Genomic DNA, 25687 nt, shown 5'->3' with positions numbered 1-25687 from the left:
GAAGCTTGTCTCAACTGTTATGGTTACAAGAGGAAAATCATTTTTTAACTTTTTTTTTTAGGTTTTACAACTTTTTCCCGTCAAATGTTCAAGGAGGCTTGGAGACTGCCCCAGTACCACGCGATGAGGTCCATGGATCAAGGTATGGATGCCGCGCGTGGTGACGTGTGAATGATTTTCTGGTAATCAAACATTTGATTTTTAACAGTTTTTTTCATGTGTGAAGTTCTTAAAGTTGAACTATACGTGTTTACTAAAAAAAACAAAAAACGTTATCTTAAGTAAAGGCAAAATAGTAGGGCAGCCTTAATTTGTAGTGCACGAGCACAGTATCTTTTCGGGCGGTAATATCCGCGCGTGCCAACGGCGGCGAGCAGAGGCTCGTGGGGAGGGACGGGAAACACGTCGCCGTGTAGGGCTACAAATAACAGCTATCTACGTCACTACAACCGAACGCTACAACTCTCACTCACACTACGCTGCCCTGATTTGATCAAGGATACAAAAAATAGAGATTATATTCGAGAGGAAAGTCTGGCATACGTTACGTGTTTGTGCGTCTTTTTCAAAACGCAAACAAATTTACTCCCGGGCAGTGAGGAGGCAAGCGTGATAAGACAGTGTGGCCCATTTATTTTTATTTTTTTTGTGGAACAAAAAATCACATGGAATCATAACCTATAGCCAACGACTGCGTCTACGGATCTGTAATGTATGTTTAGATTCAGTTAGTTTGGATTAATGTATGTTAACCTAAACAACTATAGGCCGTACTGTATAGGTCTCAAACACACCAGAAGGATCTTGGCTACTTTGCTGACTGAGCACATTACCTCTGCGTCTGGGCCAGTCCTGTGGACGCCCCTGTCAGGGCCCACAGGCTCATATTTTATCAGTCAGGGTGGAAGGCGGAGAATAGCCGATCTAAATAGACGTGCTCCTTAAGACATTTTAACTTATTACTTGTGTCCATTGCGTAAAAAGTAGCCTAATACAACAGAGCGCATCTATCAATGCGCGCGCAAAAGCACACGCGCGCACGCCCACTCTCTCTCTCTCTCTCTCTCTCTCTCTCTCTCTCTCTCTCTCTCTCTCTCTCTCTCTCTCTCTCTCTCTCTCTCCCTCTCCTCTCTCTCTCGCACACACGCACAAACACACATGGTACATTTTTATAGGCCTCCATCTATTGCGTAATTGCCACATGTCAAACACCCGGGGGCAGCAGTAAGTCAAAAGAGAAGCTGTCCATTCACTTAAAAGGTGCCTTATTGAAGACAAATTTATAAAACAACTAAACCATTAAAACACACACGAAATATAGCAACGGGGATAAGAAAATACACTCCAGCCTCCAACTTTTGACTAAAGTGAGAAAATGCACAAAAGGAAACTTTAGAGCTTTCTTCGCTGCTGTTGTTCCTGAGCGCTGGCTGTTGCATCACTTGCTTCCATATTCAACTACAGCAACATGTGAACAGGTTCCCCCTTCAATGCATCTCATCTCGACACCAGAGTCTCACCCTCGCTCGTCGCATGGCCTCTGTTAGGGACGTCGCAAGTGTTATATTTTCTTATCGCCTGAACGGGGAAACAGCTAAATAAGACAAATGACATATTTTTACGACGAAACCGACGCTGCGGAGGACCTGAGCAAAATGAACTACCCTGATGAGGATTTGCAGTTCGAATATTTGTTTGAATACGAAGCTCCTAGTGACGATTTTGCAGGAGGAAAACAAGGTTGGTGTGGCTTTTGAAAGCGGGATGCCATGCCATTTAATCCCCGTGCCTATTTATTGACTCGCACAGATTAATTAGGCTACTATTTAATACAAATAGTAATAACATGCGAAAGTTAATTTGACATCTGTCATCCAAACATTATAAATTTGATGATGTGGTTATTCAGACATTTACAATGTTTACGTGTTGGCATTGCTTTCTATTTTATCGAGATTTTAGTCTACAACTCTTGTAATATCGGCCCTAAGGATTATTCTAGAAAGATTCATCTGTATATGTAAAAATGTTCCCTGTTCGATGCCCTAACAGTGGAATAACAATGTTGGAATCACAGCAATGACACTTACATTACTAGTAATAACAAAAGTAATATATGGACCAATACAAATGATAAACTCAAGGTTCAAGGTTCAAGGTTCGAGGTTCATTTTATTGCCATATAGTGTAAAACACAATTGGATTTTTTTACAGCCAGTTCAGCATGAATCATCAGTAACATAACTGCTGATAGTTATAGTTGATTCTATTCTGTATCTTGCTTGTTATTCCCTCTGACTCTGTTCCCCCTTATCCACCCCAGATGACCCGAACCTCACAGCCCAAAAGATCCTCAGCCCAGAGTCTGAGCAGGCCTTCCCCTTGGAGGAAGCCCCCTACGGCATCAAGCCCTGCAGCCCGTCCTATGGCGGCCACGCCGTCCAGGTCCTCGCAGGCTACGACGCCCAGGAGCTCTCCCGGAGCTACCTGGACAACCACCAGCACCACCAGCACCACCACCAGCGGCCCAGCGGCCTGGCCCTGAGCCCCCGCATCGAGATCACGCCCTCCCGCGGCGAGCACTACAACCTCAACAGGGACTCCCTGCAGAACCACCCCCTGAACATCAGCCCCCGGCCCACGCTGACCGTGCCCGGCCACGAGAGCCAGTCCTACCGGGAGCCCCAGTGCCTGAGCCCCGCCTCCAGCAACTCCTCCACCAGCTGGCACTCGGAGAGCTACTCGCCCTTCGCGTCGCCCTGCGTGTCCCCGGGCAGCGGGCAGACCGCCGCCGACCTCTGCCCCCGCCTGCAGAGCATCCACACGGGGGGCTCCCCGCGCACCTCCCCGGGCACCTCGCCCCGCACCAGCCTGGCCGAGGACGGGGGCCCCGGGGGGCCCCGCTCGCCGTCCCCCAGGCCCGGCTCGCGCTCGGTCTCGCCGCAAGGGAAGCGCACCTACGACATGTACCGCGGCCAGGGTCTGATCCCGGGGCACCGCTCCCGCAGCCCCTCCCCGTCGCACGGCGCTCACGACGAGTACAACATCGGGGCCCACTACGGCACCACCACCGCCGCCGCCCACCCCCACCTCCACCAGCACCACCTCCACCACCACCACCACCACGGCAGCCCCATCACCAACGTGATGAACGGCTTCTCCGCCGTCCAGCCCGGCCTGGTGCCCAGTAAGATCGTGAAGACAGCCAACCACAACCAGGTGTACACCCTGTACCCTGAGAACCACGCGGAGGGGAACTACCTGGTGTCCTGCGACCAGGACATGAAGACCAGGCCCGGGTCGGAGCCCTTCTTTGTGATCCCGCCCATCTGGCCCAAACCGCTGGTGTCCAGCCTGTGCAGGTACAGAAAAAAACACCTGCCTGAACGAGGCGTTAACACCGCTCCACCGATGGGCACCGTGATATGGAGTCTCACTTAGCAAATACAATATAAGGATCATGAATCAATTGTAAAGATGCAGATGTATTTATATAAGTGTACGTTATACGTACGTATGGGAGTATGTACATCTGTGTGTGGGTGTGTGCATGTCATGCATTAACGTCACCCCCCTCCTTTGTGTTTGCTGGGTGGTTCCTCCGCAGCATCCCGCTGGCCTCCCTCCCCCCCCTGGAGTGGCCCATGCCCAACCACACGGAGCACTATGAGCTGCACATCGACGTGCAGCCCAAGCCCCACCACCGGGCCCACTACGAGACGGAGGGCAGCCGGGGGGCCGTCAAAGCCCCCACCGGCGGGCATCCCGTCGTCCAGGTGAGACCCCCCCCCCCCCCCGTGGAACTGCATGAATCTGGGAATGCGCGAATGAAAAACACAGAACGGAATTTCCTTTTGTGTAACCTTTGTGTGGCTTTAGACCGACTCCTGAGTTATGTCAGCCGTGTGAGTGCGGACACAGGGGTTGCTGCTGGTGGTAGATTGGCAGCTCTTGGCGGTTGTCTCACTCCCCTTGTGTGCTGGTGGTTTCCATGCGATGGTATTTCCTAGTCGTTATGCAGCGGCTGCCGGCGCTCTGTCTTGCAGACATTTTTCATTTCATTTCAAACCTTTATTTATACTCGTGGGGCATTGAGGTTTCCCTCATTTACAATGTCCATGAGTTTACATCAGAGGACATGCAAAAATAAGATAAGAAACAACAACAGAAAAGACAAATAACATGTGCAACATTAAAAAAAAAAATATATATATATATATATACATGTATATATAAATAAATGTGTTTGACAATAGCTCCGCAGGTATACTGTGACCGCCAGTGTTCTGGTCGTCACACTCCTAGACCACGCCAGATGCATATGACATGACAGGTCTATCAGTGTCCTCATGCAAAGCCAAAGAAAATGGAGCTGAACAGCACACACTCGAGGGTGTGGTTGTTGTTGTTGTTGTTGTTGTTGTCGTTGTTGGGTTTACAATCTTGCTCGAAATAGTATCTGTCGGCTTTACACAATGGTGTCAGCCTCCCATAGTCTCATGGCTTTAAACCACAGACACATCCGCTTTCATAGGAGCCTTCCTCTACAATGCTAGGCAAAGCTCAACACTCAATGCTAAAGTTGTTTACTATTGATGTTTATACGGCTACAGCTTCCTGCTGGACTTCATTTATGGTTTCACATCTGTTTTTTATTTATTTATTTTTTGTGCCTGTGTTACCGTGACAACATCTTGCAGAGGCCTGCCTGTTTCCTTGCGATGGAGGTCATTAGTTCCCTGTTTGAATTGGATTCCTTGTCTTGAATATAATGTGGGGTTAAAAGCAAAATCCTTTTTATGTCTGAGCCTCTATTAATACTCACCCTGACCTCAGTCTCGCCTGGTTTGTCAGGGCCATTCAGATAGACACGGTCCGGCTAGACATTACTAACCCCAACTCACACACACACACTCGCACACACACGCACACACTCTTACACTACTTTTTCCCCTTCTTTCATTCAACCCCCCCCCCCCCCCCACCCCCATACCACCACCTCTCTAAGCATCTTCTCAGTCAGTCTGTGTGTGTGTCTCTCTCTCTCTCTCTCTCTCTCTCTCTCTCTCTCTCTCTCTCTCTATATATATATATATATATATATATATAATTCCTCTACTTTCCCTCTAGCTCTCTCTTTCTTTCTCTCTCTCTCCCAGAGACTCCCATACTCCACTTTACTTTTCCTAGCCCGCTCTCCCGCTCATGACTCATCATCACTGCCCCCGGCGCCATGACAACCACCTGTTCACATGGCCCGTGGAGTGTTTACGGCGAACTTCCTCTACTTCAGTGGTTTTGTCAGCCATTTTGCCATAGTGTTTTTTTCCCCCCCTTTTTTCTTCTTCTAATTCTCCTTATTTGACAGCTGGTCATGGTCGCTGCAATGTAAACATTATGGTTTGAGTGGAAGAGACAAACGGCTGTTTACTATAGTATTAAAAACTAAAATCCTGACGTTAAAAGTGAAAAATGTTGAGGTTAAGGAAAGTTAAGGAAAGAATAAATAATATAATTATATTAAGGTACTAAGGTTAAGTTGCTTCACGTGACCTTGTTTCCTTCTTTTTTTCGCGTTCTAGATGCAGGTAAGACTACTGGTGGTTTCTGCACATTTCCTCAGTTATTGGTGTCAGGTTTCGTGTCAGTGCCTCTCCCCCTCTTTCCCGCTCTCTCACTCTGACTTGCTCATATGCAAAGTCATTGAACTTACTGAACACTGTACAGCACCCAAAACCAACCACCACAAACGCATAAGCACACACACACACACACACACACACACACACACACACACACCCACTTCAATTGCAGGTGCAATCTATTCACGGCTCTTTGTATCTGCAGTGTGTCAAAGTGTGTCCCTCCACAAAGCTTTTGTCAATCTGTCATTTACTTCTGGAGAGGGTGGTTCCCGTTCTTGATACTCATTCCACGCATGCTGTAACAGACAGAATTGACTGTTTGCTTGTTATTTAAAGCCTTGTTTGCAAAGAATAATGAGGTGAGCTAATAATGATGCCCAATGCCTTAAATGTGATGACTTGTCAATAGTTCCGGCTTAATCAAGTTCACTCACTAACTACTTAAATAAAATCTAGACTTTCCAAATTGTTTGAATAGAGCACGAGAATAAGCAACAAAGGATTGCCTTGAGGAACCAAGAAGCCGACAGCGAACAGCGATTGTGTCTGCGTTCGTGTGCAGAGCCGCCCCACTAACCTACACTCCTCGTTTGACTCGACAGCTGCACGGCTACAAGGGCAAGGAGCCGCTCGGCCTGCAGATCTTCATCGGCACTGCCGACGAGCGCATCCTGAAGCCGCATGCCTTCTACCAGGTCCACCGCATCACGGGCAAGACGGTCACCACCACCAGCCTGGAGAAGATAGTCAACGGCACCAAAGTCCTGGAGATTCCCCTGGAGCCAAAGAACAACATGAAAGCCATGTGAGCGTTTTCCCCTCATGCGTGGCTTCAGCATCGAGAACTGAGCCTAGCATCCGCCCATCTTAAAGCATCCGGAACATCTGCATTTTTCCTTAACAGGACGTTAGGTTGATGTGACGTGTTTACATTTTTTAATTCCACAGAATCGACTGTGCCGGGATTCTGAAGCTCAGGAACGCCGACATCGAACTGAGGAAAGGGGAGACGGACATCGGGCGGAAGAACACCCGTGTGCGCCTGGTGTTCCGGGTTCACATCCCTCAGCCCGGAGGGCAGCACATCTCGCTGCAGGCCGCCTCACACCCCATAGAGTGCTGTAAGCAGGACACGTCATATATACACACACACACACACACACACACACACACACACACACATAGATTAGGACTGGCAGGGCTTAAAGGTATAAATGGCGAGGGATTGGTCAGGCTTCTTGCAAGCGTTTAAGCGCCTTTTGCGTGTCCAGTGAGTTTGGAGAAATTCTGTTGCTGAGTTGCTAATATGTTTGGTGAGTTGGGGTTGGTGTGTCCTGATCGGCAGGCTGGAGTGTGCACGTCTGTATGCTTGTGTCTTTGTGTGTTTGTCTGTAGGTGGGTGCATGGCTGTGAGAATGTGTGTGTGTGTGTGTGTGTGTTTCTGTGTCTGTATGTGTGTGTGTGTGTCTGTGTTTCTGTGTCTGTGAGGTGTGTGTGCGTGCATACACACGCATGCATACAGAAGCTCGTCACCGAGCAGTCTGACTTTGTGTACACGGATCATGTGTGTGTTTGGTTTACCAAAGATCAGCGAGGACATACCCGCATGTTTATTAGCCACCTAATCAAAGTCAAACAAGGCACCTTTAATGCGAGCGGCCTCACGCCACTCGCTTGTCAACCAAACAATGCTCTGCACATCCACCGCCCACTAAAGTCCTGGTGACAGAACACAGGATTTGTCCACAGGACATGTAATTTCCCTTGGTAGATAGTGCAGCGCAGTCTGTTACTGCCGCCCTATCTCCCACCGGGATATTACCATCAGACAAACATCCGATCCAGTGCAGTCAGTAAAAATACAATCAAGCGTGAACCTGCGTTGTGTGCAGCCTCACGCCCGCAGCACACATCTGCCGGGGGCCGGGCCGATAAGCAAACGGAGAGACGGGGGGTCTCTCGTCATGTCCGCCTCGTTGTTTTGTTGACTCACACGGTAGTAGGCCCAAACAAACCCGCGCAAAGGTCAGACGAATGTTTGCCCACTCCTCAGCTCACGCTCCGGTGGGTAACGTATGGCACCTGAGCTGACAAGCGGATGAGAAGTGACAACACGGCTGCTGGTTTGTTCTCCGGATTTTATTGTTTTGTTGCAGACCAGGTGTACCGTGCGCGCGTGTGGAAGCAGAATAAGCAAACACATGACGCTGAGGATGGGTCACTGAGGCAGCGTTGGCGTTGATTGTAAACGCTTCTGCCTACAAGGGAGAGCTTTGATTTACTAAGAACAGCTCAACAATCCTCTATTGTTGTTCATTGACACTCATTTCTGCATAGTTTTCATTCAACATTTAGCATTCAGTGAGAAGGTTTAGGGTGCAGGGTACATCACCTTGGAATGAACCTGCACTGTCCTTCTCTACCAATGTCTAACCTACCCCACCAGATTTAGTTTTTAGTCACCTGGTTCCCAAGCGGTGTGCAGAGGGAAACTGAGGCTACACAGGGTGTGCAGTGACATTTTGTGGGATTGAGTACATAATCCTGACAGAGGTTGCTAATACAATTGGTTCTATTTATGATTTGCTTTCTAATTGATGAATTGTTCCGTGTGATGCAAATTGTTGATTAGAAAAAAAATAAGAAATTACTTATAACCTACATATCATCCTGGTGATGTAATATTCTGGTAATAATGTGTGTGTCACACTCCTCAAAAATCATGCTGACAACAACCTACAAAGCTAAAAGTTCCACAACGGTAGACAACATGACGGCAGCGCCATAGACTGTCTCTTATTTCTTCTTCTACTGTGTCTCTCCCCTGTTTGGATGCAGCCCAGCGCTCGGCCCATGAGCTCCCTCTGGTGGAGAAGCAGGACATGGACGGCTGCTCCGTCCTGGGGGGCCAGCAGATGATCCTGACGGGGCAGAACTTCAGCTCAGACTCCCGGGTGATCTTCATGGAGAAAACCCAAGGTGAGCGGTAGCTCAGGGCTCCCCTAACCCTTTAACGCTGCACCTCTTTAGCGCGGTGTTATTCCCCCTACATCGGGGACCCCTTCCCTTAGTGATTCACCTTCAGTTGCTATAAACCCAGCGTTATATTGGTGAGCAGCGGCAGCGCGATGAGACCTCCTGAAAGCATATGGTGTCATGACTCACCGGCTCCAGGCCTGTCAGAGAGAATAGCCCCTGGCTCGTAAACACTGCTGGCTCTCTCAGCGCTACTGAGGCTACAATGTTGGACCCCCTCACCCCCACACCCACCCTCACCCCCACCCCCTCCCCGACCACATTTTTCCATGTCCGGGGTTCCCTGCCATTGCACCACAACGCAATGCAGATTAACACAGACAATTAAACGCCGGTAGAGAAAAAAACGACTGTGGGATTGCTATTGTTTTGGAGAGTCTCTGCATGACACATGCGTTGTGGACCAGGGCAGCTGTGAAAGCCCTTTGAATGGGAGACAGCTGCGCACGGCTGTGGCTCCCCTGGCTCCGTGTTCAGGGGAAGGTTTACCCTCAGCCAAGCACAGCCTCCGCAGCTCCCAGCAGCCCCTAACGGCTGGCTCCAGCATCACCTCCTCCCCCCCCTCCCTCCCCCCCCCCCCCCCCGCCCGTCCCCCCGCCACACACACACACATACACATACTCCACCACTCCACTCCATCCGCCCAGTCCACTCACAATCATCTCCAGAGGGTATCCCTTGGAGTCGAGTTGCAACCGAATGCACAACAAATGCAGGCGCCAAGAAAGCATTGGTCATCAACTTCTGTTTTGGGAAAACGGAGCAAAGTGATCATAAAAGTAGAATTAAGACAGAGAAAAAAATGATTTTGGCCCATTTTGTGGAATCCCCTTCGTTTGCTTGCTGACTCATTTGAGTGTTTTTCGTTTGGTTGTACAGAGTTTCCCACCTACCTTTAACACTCTCAGGACAGAGGGCATCCCACTCACTTTAACAGACTGTGCACTTTCAGCCATGTTGGACTAAGGGCATCACAACTAACTGTGCACTCTCAGTCCTGCTGTGTGTCAAAGGCATGGGGAATTTACAAGCACTTTTGATATATCCTGTATAATAGCTGTATTGAAAGATACATGAGGAAAACATACATAAGGAATCAGGATGAACCAAAAGTACCCTGTTTTGCATATGTATTGTATGCAGCCCAACAGATATGTTTACAAAACACCATTTTACAGTTTTTTGATTGATTTCATCTTACATATGCAGTTGATATGTAATACATATTTTGATCACTAGCCTAAACTCTCTTCTCTAAATGTAGCACTCTCTGAGGTGGCAGAGCGCCACATTACTATAAAGCAGAACTAAACTGTTGGGAAGTGAAAATGAAACTGAATAAAATGATGGCCTATTTGTTTACATCATCTCCAATCTGCTATCCCTTCAGTAGATAGCAGTAGTTTCAAATAGCAAATGATTACTGGTTACCGCAAATATTACAGTTGCAGTTGCTATCATCATCTCAATACTGAAAACGGTTTGGTTGGCCACAACACATAGAACAACATCTAGCCTGTCAACTCTTTCAGTCATCTCCCCGCTAACCCCATCCATCCAACCAACCACCCATGCTCTGCACTCTACTGTTAATAAGAACATGATACCAAGGCACTCAGTGGCCGCTGGTCCACATGCAACATGCAAATGTTCTACGCATGTGACGCAGCGCTCTTCACGGTGTAAGAGGAAAGGGCTAGCCGGGGAGATAGCATCTAGCTTTAATCGAACAAAGAGCGGTCTGTGGCTGCGCTCACCACTTACACGTTGCCCACACATGGAAACGGCTCTCCTGAACAGGATGAACAAGACATACGTTAAATGAATCTAAGGGCACTTTTTCTACACAAAGCCCTATTATTATTAGTATTATTATTATAAGGAATTTCCAAATGCGAGTGAAGGTACAATATAAAGTATAGTAAAAAAAACCACATAGGCTATATTTACAAAAGAATGCTTTCTCTCTTTATTAATTTCATATACAAATGATCATTCGTACTCTGTGCTGACCATCCTCATCCCCTGTGTTCACCGTCCTACAGATGGACAGCAGATATGGGAGATGGAGGCGACTGTAGACAAAGACAAGAGTCAGCCGGTAAGTGGAACAACCACCATGTCCCTGTATATCTAACGTAGAAAACGCTCCTCACAAACCCTACTGCACGGTGACAGTCTGATCCTAAAATAAGGAGACCATAAGTCCACTCATCGTGGATCCCCTGTCCTGTAGAACCTGCTGTTTGTGGAGGTCCCATCCTACCGGGAACTGTCCGTCTGCCACTCGGTCAAGGTCCACTTCTACGTCATCAACGGCAAGAGGAAGCGGAGCCAGCCGCAGCATTTCACCTTCACCCCGTTGTCAGGTAAAGGTTCACAGGAGAGCACGTTGAGTCAACATTACCTGTAGCACACAAGCGCGACACAATAAACACACGTTGGGAGCCTGCTCTTTGTGTGTACCAGGGCACGTTGTCCACGGTCAATGTGTGTGCGCCTCACTAGTTTTCACTCTACTACCTGATGACGTAAACGTGGCCGACGCTAAACGGTGTTACGAACGATGGCTGCATTTGTCCCACGGATGGAAGCCTACACTGCGGGTCTGCCTGCAAAGGGTCCGCATGGGGCCGCGTTCTCTTGTCCGTCCAATGACCAACCGTGCCCGCCTCCTCCCCGACCACAGTGCCCTCCATCAAGACGGAGCCCCAGGACGAGTACGAGGCGGCTCACATGGGCTTCGCCGTGCCCCAGATCCTGGGCCTGTCCCCCCACTCCTACTACCACAACGCCCGGGCCATCCTGCACCCGGACCAAGGCCTGGTCTCCGGCCTGGCCTCCTGCCAGGAGGGGGGGCGAGGCTCCCAGGACCCCCGCTACCAGCAGCAGCAGCAGCAGCAGCAGCTGCAGAGCCACGCCATCCTCAACGCCGCCGGCCTGAGCAGCCCCGGCCTGTACCAGCAGAGCGCCGCCCTGATGTCCGACCCCCACCGCTCCGTGCTGGTCCACGCCGGCTCTCCGTCCCAGCCGCTGGGGGGTCCCCACCTGGCGGCGGGCCAGCACCCGTCCATCATCCAGTTCTCCCCCAACGGCCCCTCCCCACACCACCACCTGCTGCTCCGAGGAGGCGGAGGCGCGGGGGACCCTCTGCCCTCCGCCGCCGCCCCCACCGCCGCCGCCCCTCCGCAGGCCGACGACAGCGGCAGCCAGCAGCCCGTCACCTACGGCGAGGACGGATACTCCCCCCAGTCCACCCCCGCCACGTCCCCCCTCGCCCAGGGAGGGGCCGCGGCCGGCCAGCCGCAGCACTACGCCACGGTGATCCAGCCCCAGCCCCAGTACACGCAGAAGGCCCCCCCGCAGAAGGTCCGATCCCCTCCCACCCCCGGGGCGGGCCCCGAGCAGGCGGGCCGGGCGGGGGCCCCGGCCCTGGGGGACAGCCACCAGAGGAGGGTGGCGGTCAAGGAGGAGAACCTGGACCAGGCCTACCTTGATGACGGTGAGTGTAAGTCTGGGCCTCTCTACTTTGTGTGCATGGCGGCAGTGTGACTCGTGGATGGATGTTTGTTCTCTGTCGTCGTCGTGCGTGTGCCACTGATGAGGTTAAGTGAGAGAAGGTGGAGATTTTTTGTTCCTTTTTTCCTGCCCTTGTTTTCCGTTCGAGTGTCCAGGATTGATAATGGCCGACCGTCCGTCATCGTAGGGAAGCTATATGTTGCGATAGCGATGGCGACGGCGATTAGGGGACGAAGAACTGTCGAGGAAAGATGAAACATTTCCCCGAGAACAATTCAAGGATATTTACAATTGCGCTTCGCCGCGTATCCGCCGTTCGGCCATAGTGTTGGTGTTGGAAAAATAATAAAAAAAACAAACACCCAATCTCCCATCTTTAAAACAATGTTTGCCAAGGAGGCTCGTGAGTCGCATGTTTATACTTGTGCTTGTCAACCCCGTTGCCCTCTTGATAGAATTAATGTCAGGCCACATCCAGCCGCAGTCAGGAGGTTGAATCTTTTCCTTGTTTTGCAAAGGTCCTCCCAACTACACCTTGTTACGCCCTAATGGCCCCTTCTGAGAGTCAATCGAGTCTCTCGTCCGCACCAGCCACATCGGTGAGTTTTTACAATTGATGAGTTGCAGGTTTTTCCCCCTCGTTTGTCAGTTGACGGGTGAACCCCCGCCTCCGTACATGTTGGCTTGTCCCAGAAATGGGGATGGAGGGAAGGGGGTGGGGGGGGGGTTTGAGCATTGTCAAGACATACAGCCCCTGTCTCTTTCCCTTTTTTTTTGCCTCAACTTTCTCTTGAAAAATAATGTGAAAAAGGAGACACTCAAAAAACACGAGGAAGAACGACGAAAAAAATAAGAAAGAGGTGTCAGTTCTCCTGATGGCCTGGATGTGTTGACACTGTTATGAGCTGAAAAACAACTTCCATGGCAACCATTGTCACACAGTGGAACGGCGCTGCCTGGGAGAGCTGGGGAAAGCCTCTGTGTTTGTTGTAGTTGGCCGGGGCTCCCTTTGGCCGCGAGCCACCCCGTTCTGCGGGGGAACCCAGCAGAGGATTAGCTTTTTTTTCCGACCATGGGATTCTGCCAATCTGGCACTAGAAATTCCCATTTGCAGCTGCGCCCCTCCAGAAAAACCCAGCCTGATCCCTGTAAGATAGTGGGGAGGAGGGTGGAGCGGGCGGTCCGCAGGAAAAGGGAAGGGCGGTGTGTGGTGGGGTGATTGGGGGGGTGGGGTGGGGGGGCGATGGGGGGAAGGGGCAGTGGAAAAAATGAAACGAAGAAAAGAGGCCAGCAATGGAATTTGTGTTTTTTGGATCTGGTAGATGCAGGGCTTCCCTACACGGTAAACAGCAACAGGGTTTTGGAGCTGGGTGAATTCACACAGGGTTGTTTTCGGAGCGGGGCAGGGCTCGGTCCAGGCACGTCGGGTCAGGGGGAGGCACACTGATCACAGGGTGATGGCCAGGCCACATGATCCCCTCCTGGTTGCTGCCTGATGTGGCCGTTCTCCTGCATTCCCCATTTTAAACCCAGCAGCTTTGCATGAAATGGTAAACACACTTTGGTTTGGCAATGTGGATCCTCTCTTTGAGGGTGTTACCTGCGGTGGGATTTAAAGCATGACATACAGATGTCAGATGCAACGTTTGACCACAGAGAACACAACGCCCCCCAATCAGATATCTCAACCGACTGGGTAGGTTGCATAAAATATAGAGTAGAACCATAGCAGGTGTAGGCTGGGTCGGTGGTGGAGGAAATATTTATTTATCATTGGAGACAGTTTTCAACATGTTTCATTCAGTCTAGTCTAGTTGCAGAAATCGCTCGTGCTAGGCTAGCACGAGCGAGGGGAACAAGTCGAGGGGAACTGCTAGCCTGCCAATAAAAACTGTTTTACCCACTCCACAGTGCACCTGAGACAAACCAATTGTAACGCCAGACTATCTATGTAAATGTCTGTGTTTATAGAATAATGTTAGAAATAAAACTATGTTGATCACTGGTCCTTGTATCCAGTGATCAACATTTTGAGGGACTACTTTCTCAGCAGTGGCGGATTTTCACTTTACTCCTGTGTAGCAAACAATTCACTACAGCAGAACGTAAACAGAGAAGCGCACTCCAGATAATGTCAGTCCGCCGCTACCGTAGCCTGCTTCCAACTACAGGGATTATAAACTAAATGCAATGTGATGCAAGGGTAGTTTTATTTCTAACATTATTCTATCAACACAGACATTTACATAGATAGCCTGCCGTTATAATTGGTTTGCCTCGGGTGCACTGTGGAGTGGGTAAAACTGTTTTTATTGGCAGGCTAGAAGTTCCCCTCAACTTGCGCTAGCCTAGCACCAGTGATTTCAGCAACTAGAAGGACTGAATGAAACAGGTTGAAAACGGTCTCCAATGATAAATAACGCACTGGCTCACTTGGAAATGAGGTCCGATGTCCAAAATTCCGAACTCCCCCTTTAACTTTGCAGAGAAAGATTGTGTGTGTGTGTGTGTGTGTGTGTGTGTGTGTGTGTGTGTGTGTGTGTGTGTGTGTGTGTGTGTGATTGGATAGATCTTAAATTGAGGGCCTATCAGTGTACATGCATTTAATAGACCTCTGAAGAATAAGTCCCGCCTCCGGTTCCCTCGGTCAAATGTCTATGGGAAATAACATGGGGTTTTTGAATGATCGTACATAACAAACTCTGTAGGTGGCGAAGAAGTAAAACCGTTTCGAACTACACACATTTTCCATCTAGTTTCGACTGGCTTTTTGGATTGTCGGTGCCGTTAAAGTAGTAAACGATTATAAATGCTATTTTAACGGCACAGACAATCCAAAAAGCCAGTCGAAACTAGATGGAAAATGTGTGTAGTTCAAAACGTGACACAGCTTTTACTTCTTCGCCACCTACAAAGTTTGCTATGTATGATCATTCAAAAAAAACATGTTATTTCCCATAGACATTTGACCGAGGGAACCGGGAGCCTCGGAGGCGGGACTTATTCTTCAGCGGTCTATTGAACCGTGTCAGCTGTCAGCTGTCAGCCAGTAGGCAGCGCAGGCCTAGAGTGTCCCGCTGAAGTAGCTTGTTAGTCCTTTAACTTCATAAGGATTTAATGGTGGAGCAGATGTATGTTGACATTAAGAAAACAGAGACTGCATCCCACATCCTCACACACCTATACTGATACTGAAACACTTTCAGCCTCAAGAAACAAATGAGGGGCTGCCCCTTAATGTACTGCGTATTTAGAGGAAAGCACAAGCACACATGATATTGTGCAGAAAATGAGAGCTGTTTTTCTCTCTTCCTTTCAGTCGTTAATGGAAATGAGGGAACGCATAGTGGCGTCATCTCCCTTGGGCGGTTGTCTGTCACGTATCTAAGTCGTGCATTCGCTGCATGTTATGTCGTGCCCTTTATTTGAGGTCAAAAACAACTTCACCTCCCCCACACATGTGTTTGCTACCACCTCCATCTCAGTTTTCCCACGTCTCTCAAAGCGCCAAGTTTAAGCGAGACCGCAAATTAACGTTTCCACTCCGATCAAATTCTCCCCGGGGTCCGTCGGGGCTGCCAAATATCTTCTGTGCGTTGTTCTGAATCGGTTGAATACCTCAGTAAGTCATTGGTACTTTTTTCCGACCATGTTTTCTCTCAACGTTTCACGCGGCTGGCTGAGGAATCACAAAGACCATTGTGTTGGTTTCCCTCTGAAGGCCGGCCGAGGCTGACGCCCGCTGGCTGCTGTCCGCTGTCCCTGTTCAGCAGGAAGGAGCGGAGGGAGAGAGCCGGAGGGAGAGCCGCAGGGCCTGGCCTGCACGGCCTCCCAAGGCCGAGCTGGGTGGTGGGTGGTGGGTGGTGGGTGGTGGGTGGTGGTGGTGGGTGGTGGGGGGGGGGGGAGGTGAGGGTGGTGGTGGTGCTGGTGGAATAACGCCCAGAGGCAGTGGAGCAGGTGAAAATTGTTCCCACAGGTGGAGAGATAAAGCACACGGAGAGAGCATGGCGGACGGGCATTAGTTTCACTTCACTTCCGCCCCATTGGAGAGGAAGGACCAACGATACTCGCGATGGTTTCCGCCTCCCTCTGCCCCTTCTTCATATTCTTTAGTGAACAAATACGCCTCAATATGTAGCATGTTACGTGTTATGTAATCATCGACTTATATCCAGTGTGTTTGTCTCGTTGTCTCCCTGTGTTGGAGGAGGAGTTAGCTTTTGGTCTTTTTTGGATCATCCCTGCCGTCCATTTCATTGAAACCCATTTTTACAACAACAAACAATATAACCAACTCGATGGCTGTATCATTAAACCAACACCGTGTAACACCTTTGTTGCACCCATCCGTGTGTGTGGATGGATTTATTCTCATAACACTGATCATTTCAAACCTGTTTTAACCCAAGGTGATGGCATGGGGGTATAATCCAGTGAAAAGAGTGTAGCGTTAAAGTGAGAGTATAGTATACTGCTGTGTGTGCAGTATTCATGAGCTGGCTGCTAGGTATGCGTGTGCGTGTGTGTGTGTGTGTGTGTGTGTGTGTGTGTGCTGCGGGTACAGCCTCCTGGGATGGGTTTCTGCTCCCTCCACACACCACTGACCCACTCTTTGTCACCCTTCGTTTGGCGGCGGCGGCGGCGGCGGCGTGGCCGTCTCTCTCTTGAGTCTCGTTCGGGGGCCAGTACAGGGATGCCCTCTGTGCTCCCACACCGGTGAACCAGTCGGTAAACAGTCCAGACAGACACTCACCTATTGTGCAGGCGCAGGAGTCCCTGAGCGTTCCTCATGCCAGCCTGGGCCCGGCCGCTCCCCGTGCCAACCCTTCATTAGGCTCAGCAAAGCCCTGCTTGTGTGTGTCTGACCGGCTGTGGCTCCCCCCTGCTCGCGTCCCTCTCTCGCTCTCTCTCTCTCTCTCTCTCTCTCTCTCTCTCTCTCTCTCTCTCCCTCTCTCTCCCTCTCTCTCTCTGACTGTCTCTCTCTCTCTCTCTCTCTCTCTCTCTCTCTCTCTGGCTCTCTCTCTCTCTCTCTCTCTCTCTCTCTCTCTCTCTCTCTCTGGCTGTCTCTCTCCCGTTCCATGCCTGTTTTTTTTATGCTCAGGAAAAAAAACACCCTGAGGCACCACTGGGCGAGATGAAAGTGTCTTTAAGGCGTGAGGTGTCAAAGGGAATTCCACCACAGACTTAAACAAACAGGAGCCCTGCCGCGCTGGTTACTACGTCTGCAGGGCATCCACGCTCCCGTTTGGTTTCAGAGACGCAGTGCAGGCGATCCAATGCGCTCAGTGTGGGGGTTTACTGTACTGGCGCTCCCTCTCACAGCAGATCTCAACTGCAGATGTTCAATGACAGCATGTTTTGGGGAAGTTGAAACTGGGCTGTTGTCTTCTCAAAATCACAAGACTCGATTGAATGTAACTCAAGTGTAAAAAGGTGAAGAGGGAAGGGGAAGTAGAATAAGAGGAAGAGAGCATCACTTTCTAAATAAAGCAAAACGGAACCAAAGAATCAACACGGCTTCACATCGTGCAGCTGATTTATGGCCACGTCTGCGTCGGCTCAGGCATCATATTTTCTCGAGCTAAAACCATTACATGTAATCGTTAAATGTTTAATTGAACATAGCGTGTGTTTCATTCTTAAATGCAATCGGGCTGCCAAAAATATAGTTTGTTTATTTGGTCAAGGTTACCAAGACAACTTGTAAGCAGCCACGCTCAGTGGCTCTGTGTTCCAGGCCCAAGCTGCAGTCGGAATGTCTTGTGAGCTCCTTTGAAGCAGTTATTATTTTGATGACTCATCGGCCCTAATGATCCAGTAGTATAATACTCCACAGTAGCAGCGACTGTCAAGCCACACTGTGCCCCAGAGAGAGTTAGCGTGCACGTGTTTGGGTGTTAACATGTATGTTTTAATGTTTTAATGCTCACTCACAAACACATGGTATTGTTCTCTTGTGCTCTGATACAGAGCAGAGAGCAACACTATGTAGTGCTCTGCTCAACGTATACTCTGCTGCTATGTTGAATGTGGCATTTCTGGTGGGACAACACATGGTGCATTCCTCCCAGTTGTCAGCCAGTATTTTACCGTTATCCAATCACAAGCAGCCAGACTCGATGTCTCACCTGTTGACAGGATAAGGCGGCAACTTTGTTCATGGTGTGTTGTCAAAATTCTTTGGGATATTCTTTTATTTGATTGTTTTTGCAGATGCACGGGGCTACTACATTTTGTTTGGACAAAGTTCTCCTTGTTTTTTATAGGGTCAGGGTTTTGGTTAAGGTTAGCGTGACCTAACTTACCCAGGGTTAGGGTTACCTAACTTACCTAGCTAGCCTTTATAAATGTGAAACCTCGAGACTTTTCTGTCATGGCAACTAGCTCTATTTTTCCTTTTTTTAAGATTTAAAGAGTGAACATTTCCTGTTCAACTCGCTCACCTTTACTCAATTCACCGCATGAAGAGAGACACCTCAAGCCTATGTGTGCAAAACAGGAAACGGATAGAGATTATTATCATTCTCTTGACGACACAAGAAAAACTGTCACGGGACACATGGACATCTTTTGTGTGTTTTCCTGTTAATTAGCTTCTTTCTTGTTCTCATTCACTTTCACATTGTAGTATTGCTTATTATCTCTTATTGCAACATGTGTTTGGCTTTGTATGCTATAGCCTTGTCCTCTTACTTTCTAACTTCCTGTTGTCTGCTTCTGCTTTTCTCTCTCTACAGTCAACGAAATCATAAGGAAGGATCTGACTGCTGTCCAGGCCAGAGGGCAGACATAGAGGAAAGACCAGAGCAGGACGCGACCTCATGTCAATGTCGTCACAGTTATAGCCCTTCCCCGCAACTTCTCGTCCTCGTCCACTCTATCCATGGAGATGTCCGTTTACAGCCATTATATTAGAGTCATCTTTTAATATTTCATGACCGTAAAAATCGTTATTTAAATGTGGAAAACATCCAAATAATGTACTTAAATCAATGTTTTTTAAGTGAAACATCAGCCATCTTTTTATTAAAAAAAGATGAATAAAGAGAGGGTCGATAGAAAAATACAGTCACATGCTGCAAAACTGTTAATACCTTTTGACCATTAGAGCTACTTTTTCGAATATATACTCCAATTGTTGTAAGTCAAAATGTCTACAGATGTACAACAGCAGATCGTATGTGCTTTAATCATCTCATTTTAGGTTCAGTTGTGTATGAAGTATGTGTAGAGAAAAACACACTACCTTATTATTTTAGTGACTTAACTAAAATGAAATACAATAATGGCACCTCCTAAAATGCACTGTTTTGACAAAACTTGTAAACATTTATTTGATGTGAATAATGCCTTAAAAATCGGTGGCTTAAATGATTGGTTAAAATGATGAAAATGATATGGGCAGCAGTTTATTAAAAGCCATACGTTAAAGGCTGTACAGTGTAAAGTATTGTCCAAGTCCAATATTCCAAATGATTGAGCATGCCTAGTGCAGCATGCATACACAGATTTTAAATCAGTTTGCTTGTCTTTCTCTTAAATAGCTTTTTTATTTGTATTTCTCATAATTGTATTGAAATTATATCTGTGGTCGTATTTCAAGTCACAGAGAATATATCCAGTGCCTTATTTTATGTAAGATGTTTTGTACAGTGCTGGCAGAAGTCTGAGAGCATCCATAAAGGCAGCCATTATATTCAAAGTCATCCACAGATTTGTCCTGTCACTTCATGTGTTATGAACTTGCCTTCAGTGCCTTGCATTTTCAAGGTATGCCCCCATTTTTAGAAATAAAATACAGAAAATACATTATTATTATGTCTATTTTTGTATTAAATTATTATGTCAAATATTTTTTATTTTGTCTTAACAAAGTTTTATTTCATACAAATATAGTTTAAAATAGTGGTTGAAAAGAGTGCCTTTGTCTTCTAAGTGCCATTAATCGGACTTAAAATATGACCAATGAAGTGCAATTAAAGCTATTTGTTTAAAAGGCAACCATTGGCCAGAAAATGGTTGTCTGATGTTTAATATTGGATATCATATGGGTATTTTGCAGGAGTGAGATTTGATAAAAATAGGTATATAAAATGTTTTCTCTAATGAGCCATTTTCTCCATGTACAAAGAGTTTCTGAATGTAAACTTTATATTTGTTTCTGTAAATATGAGATGCAAAGTATATCCTGTTTGTCGAAGAATTAATTAATTCAAAGGTTACAGAGGGAATGTAAAGTACATTTTCTCACTTTTTTATGTTCTTCATGAGTTACATTCTTTCTTTTATCAATCCATTAGTTTTCAAGTATGCACAAAGTTTGTGATTTATTTACACATCTTACTACAAAGAACACTTTATAGTATAGTGCACTGTAAGTATTACTTTGCGTTACTATGAGAAAATATTATTTTAATTTGCAAATAATCAAGAGTGGATGATTGTTTTTACAAAGGGAATTATTATAGGCATATTTCTACTGTCAATAGTGTTTAATTCTTTTACTTTTTGACTGTTTTACTATCATTGTAACAAGAAGTTTTTTCCATAAATGGATAAAATAATTTTCCTTCATATAATTTTTTTATATTGATAATTTAGTATTTGTTCTATTATGAATGTATCAAACTGTATGTTAAAACAATCTGTTTCATCTTATTTTTATATCCTTGAAAGTAGCAATAAATAATAACCGTAGACGTTTCTCTTGTGTTGTTTGTGATGTTTTCACTTCAATCAACAGAGTTCTTTAAATCATCAGTCTTAGTTTGTTAACAACCTATTAAACGTGAGTTTGGCTTAAGTTAAGTTCATTTTACAAAATCATTAGATAAGACTCAAAAATTGACTTGGTTTTTGCTTTCAAACACGCTTAACCTACATAGAGTATTAAAGCTACTAACTATCAATGACCAGACATATTCCAAACATATATAATATAGAAATAGACAAACAGAAAAACAGAAAATTATGTAAATTTGCTCTTAGAGATTATTAACCACATTTAAAGGGTCACCTGTTCTTTAAAGTCGTGGTATGCAGGATTAAGTGGCATCTAGTGGTGAGGTTGCAGATTGCAACTAATGGTGTATTTCATTATACTATACTGTACTGGCTTGACTTGGTTTGGCTTTTTAAGGCAGCCCAGCATGGCTGGAATTTGCAACGCCATCACAACCAAACCATCCGCTTGAAGGTATGTCTTTGTCTTGAGTGAACACACACTTATTGTATTAAGTTTCATATTATAGCCTACTGTAAAAGATTGGTCTTGGTTACACATTTGACAATGTTTAACACATATTTTCCCAACTTCCACATGATGCCCTTGATATTAGATTTAGGAATGAACTAATAATAAGGAATCTAGGCGTTGAGAAATCTAGCCTTACTCTGCGTGCATGGTGATGTGTCTCAGTCACAAGAGCACAGTTATTGTATTTTTATAGGTCTATATTCCTACAATTTGAGAGAAACTTCTCGCTCAAAAAAGCAAGCAAGGCTGACATCACTGCAGTCCACTTGGAGGCGGGTCGGACGCACTCTGGCCCAACACTGGAGATGGTCCATCTCAGGCACAATTAAACTGGGAATGGAAATGTGAATTGGCGTGGCATGGTTTGATTTGGTGCAACCAAAATTGCCAATGGAAAAGGGCCATAACTGATACATCTATAACATGTGTTTTACTCTTCACTGTGGCTTTGGTTTGCTTGCAGTTACTATGGGCTGGATTCAGACACACACTCATTTACAAGCTGCCTACGGGAAACACACATATACTCTCATGAACACACGCACACACACACACACACACACACACACACACACACACACACACACACACACAAACACACACACACTGTGAACATGTGCACACACTACTCACACATGACAACTCCATCCCTCGTTCAAACAAATAACAGAAAGGCCCACATGCATGCCTTGTGGCCCTGTTGCCATAGAGACAGAGTGTTTGGGAGCTGGTGTCACGACGAGGGCTCTGTGAATGAACCCTGTGTTCAGGAAGTCTCTGGCGATGACATCACCGCAGGGGGTGGGTGGGGTGGGGGGGGGGAGCCCAGCACGTGGGCTTCTCTTGCTGAGCGACTTTCACCCCCCACTCCTACGGATATATGCCACAGTGACTCACGTGCCCTTTAGTAAGGCACTAAGTGGCGTAATGAGTTCAGAGACTGTATAGGGATTTCTTGCTCGCCATCGGAAGAAGAAGGAACTGAGTGATCTTTTAACATGCTTGGTATTTCATTCTGTTCATCACTTTGATATTTCTCATCGCGGGAGACGCTTCAGCGGGCCGGCCTCGTAATGCCATCACGATGGCATCATGCTGAAATACCATCCGCATGTCGGTTCAACAACACTGAACTTTAAGAATCACTTCAACGATAGGCCTATGAAATGGTATCAGTATTCAGAAACAATGAGGTGATGTTCACACGGCACACGTGTCAAACTTGAGTCGAGGTTCCTTAACAGGGACATTTCTTGAGAACACTAGAAGAAGTCACTAGTAGTAAATGTAGGGAATGCACAGAGACATTTGGACATGCCTCATGCATAGCAAACACACACACACACACACACACACACACACACACACACACACACACACACACACTCACATACAGACAGCGAGACAGGCAGACAGGCCTGCAGGCAAATTGTCGGACAGACGGACAGACAGACAGACAAACAAGCATACAGACAGAGAGACAGTCAGACAGACAGATAGACAGGCAGGCAGACAGACAGACTGACGGACATAGAGACATGGATACACATACACACACACACACACATACATGCTGAACATAAAGCAACATATTAAAAACAACAAGTTCTAAATTAATACTAGCAGTGAAGTATATATCTGGGTAGTGTTCCTATTTCATATTATTCAATTTTACTTATTTGAAGATTAATAATTCTTTGTATAACATATGTATTTTGTTAGTGTGCTATTTTTATCGCTCTCTTGGGTAAAACAAAATCCAAGAAAATCCATCTGAGACACATTACCAATTCTTGGAAGGTTTGCCTTTGACCACTCATTGAAAGGAGAGACTTCTGTTGCTGTGTTGTTTGTCTTTTCATTCACTATACTATAGCGACCACTAGCGTTCCAAGCGGGTATAGGTCCAAAAGGAACCACAGGTTATTAGTTATACTGTAGGAGGCGACATAAACCGGTGCACGACGGACAGGGCGAACGATGAGATATTTACACCCACTTTCACCAGATTCCCCGAATTTAAATGCATGTATTTGCGATTTAAAGATGTACCACGAAGTTATAGAGGTAATTCGACTTATAATTTAATGAAATAAACAATAAATAAGTAGGTCACGTTAATGTCCGTTATTTTATGCAGCCCTACAAACATAGAGGGTACAGTCTAGACTATGGTACAGACGTATTTAATTCCATGGACCAATGCCTCATATGGAGTCTGCGAGTACACAAATCAAATTACGCTATATTACATTGTATTAGCTATTATATTATAAGCTATATGTAGGCGGTAAATATGCTACATTGTGCACTGGTAGGCTACTGATCCACATTGGTTCGACCAGGAAAATAGCTGTTTCTGCACTTTTTATAAGGACTCCATATTTTATCAGAGGTGATGGAGGGCAAGAGCTCTGAAGTGCACCAGTCGCTCATTAAATCAGATAGAATAACAAGTTCCCACTCTATCTATAGCTTCCGCCCACCACTTAGACACCCAGTTGTTAGGGTACATAGGCATAACGTATGGCGCTGGGCCATACACAATCCATCTCCATCACAGAGCTCGACTGTGCTACACAATCCAGCCTACAACTGGTCAACTGTTGACAATGGAATGATAACTGAGAGCGTCTTTCAAACAAATGTGGTATTTAAAAGGGAAATGTATTACACATATTATTGTTCTTATCATAATTACTATTATTATAAACAATCATTAAAATTACATAACTTAATGATTGTTTATAATAATTATAATAATGATAAGAACAATAATATGTATACTAATTGATGGTGTGAAAAAAATGTGTATATCTTCAATGGTTATCCAGACCAGGTTCTCTGTGCCTGCCTTTGTTTTTAGGAGGAAGATGTATACACTTACGCAGAATGCATGAATTACCAGGTACATTTGCAGATTGTAGGTCACATGCAGTACTTGTTTGCATGTATGCTGCCTTGCTCCTTTAAAAGTAGATCTTCATCAGATCATTATTTCTCATGATTCAACCCTTATATGTTTACTCCCCTGTGTATGTGGGGTGCATGCTGGCATGGACCTGGTCAGCTCTGTCACCTTGTCGTGGTGGTGATCAGGGCAGTGGCAGCAGCTGCAGGGTTTGGGCCTTAATACATCCAGACTGTCCGATTACAAAGACTAGTTGCCTTCTAGAATTTCACACGCATATGCGCACATATGCACAACCACACAAACACACACACACACACACACACACGCACGCACACACACACACACACACACACACACGCAGGATCAACATTAAAGTGGTGGTATGGGAAATAATTCATAGGCTACATTGATGTCTAAATCAACCAATGACAGTGCCACTATACTATAGTGTGCCTTAAAGTGATGAATTCATCAGCTCATCATCCCATTCATATAATTCTTAACAAAAAGGTTAGGACTATTGCAATAGGTTTGCCCCCAGAGCTAAATCTCGCTAATAGCTCTGGGTCTGCCCAGAGATATATGCTGGAAGACTGTGGTCATGCCACTGTATGCACGGGCAGAGTGCACGCAGGTAGCCAGGCAAGTAGGTAGAATCAAATGACTTCATCTGGGCCGAATAACATTACAGGCCAGTTTTGCTTGGAGATATTTCATATTGTGATAGAAAGAAACCATTCATAGGACGCAGTGAAGTCAAATACCAATAAATGTGATATGATTGATAATATATAATATCATAGTATACTAATACTATCATCCAAATACGTAATCGGTATCAATGGAAACTGAAAATTATAAACATGCAATAATATATATATATTTTTCACATGTACATGTACATGTGTGTCTGAAGGCGTGATTTCCATGTGTCAGAGTGTCAGTGTCAGTGTCTCTGATGGCATGTGTCTGTCATCATGCCAAGGTACAAACCACACCTTCACGACAGCCAATGGCCCCGTCCGGACAGATGTCGGAAGCCACAGTCATTCCCATTTGCCATTATAATTACCTCTCAAATGCTTCCTTCAAACATTTTGGTTTGAAGGAATGGTTATTTCACATTGTCAGAGCTTGAGGTGATACAAATAGTGAATTTTATTTGTGAATGAAAATAGTAGTTGTGTTAAGGGGTTGGTCTCCTTTGGCTAACGTGTCATCATCCTTCACCTAATGGTACGTGGGTCGGGCCTGTGCCATATGACTACAGCGATGGCTCTGAGCAGAACAACAATGGTAGTAAGGTGTACTACCATT

At 46.4% G+C, this 25687-nt stretch overlaps 1 protein-coding gene across 4 annotated transcripts; it reads left to right on the top strand.

Moving 5' to 3' along the window:
- nfatc2a (nuclear factor of activated T cells 2a) lies at positions 1-20835 on the top strand. Of its 4 annotated transcripts, XM_084479314.1 has the most exons (11): positions 1600-1740; positions 2324-3362; positions 3608-3776; positions 6248-6450; positions 6594-6766; positions 8484-8624; positions 10727-10782; positions 10918-11050; positions 11371-12183; positions 12719-12799; positions 18938-20835. In XM_084479314.1, exons 1-10 carry the CDS (start codon positions 1608-1610, stop codon positions 12760-12762), a joined length of 2904 nt encoding a protein of 967 aa, XP_084335440.1. In that variant the 5' UTR covers positions 1600-1607; the 3' UTR covers positions 12763-12799; positions 18938-20835. The 4 variants fall into 4 exon arrangements, with proteins under 4 accessions (XP_084335441.1, XP_084335440.1, XP_084335439.1 ...); XM_084479315.1 differs by lacking the exons at positions 1600-1740; positions 12719-12799 and adding an exon at positions 1-142 and having other exon boundaries at positions 11371-12189; XM_084479313.1 differs by lacking the exon at positions 12719-12799.
- The last annotated feature ends 4852 nt before the right edge of the window (positions 20836-25687 follow it).

Source organism: Micromesistius poutassou (genome assembly GCF_964030765.1).
Source record: "Micromesistius poutassou genome assembly, chromosome: 15".
Taxonomy (NCBI): Eukaryota; Metazoa; Chordata; class Actinopteri; order Gadiformes; family Gadidae; genus Micromesistius; species Micromesistius poutassou.
Note: the sequence above shows the minus strand (reverse complement) of the source record. Positions and strands in the feature narration are given on the sequence as shown.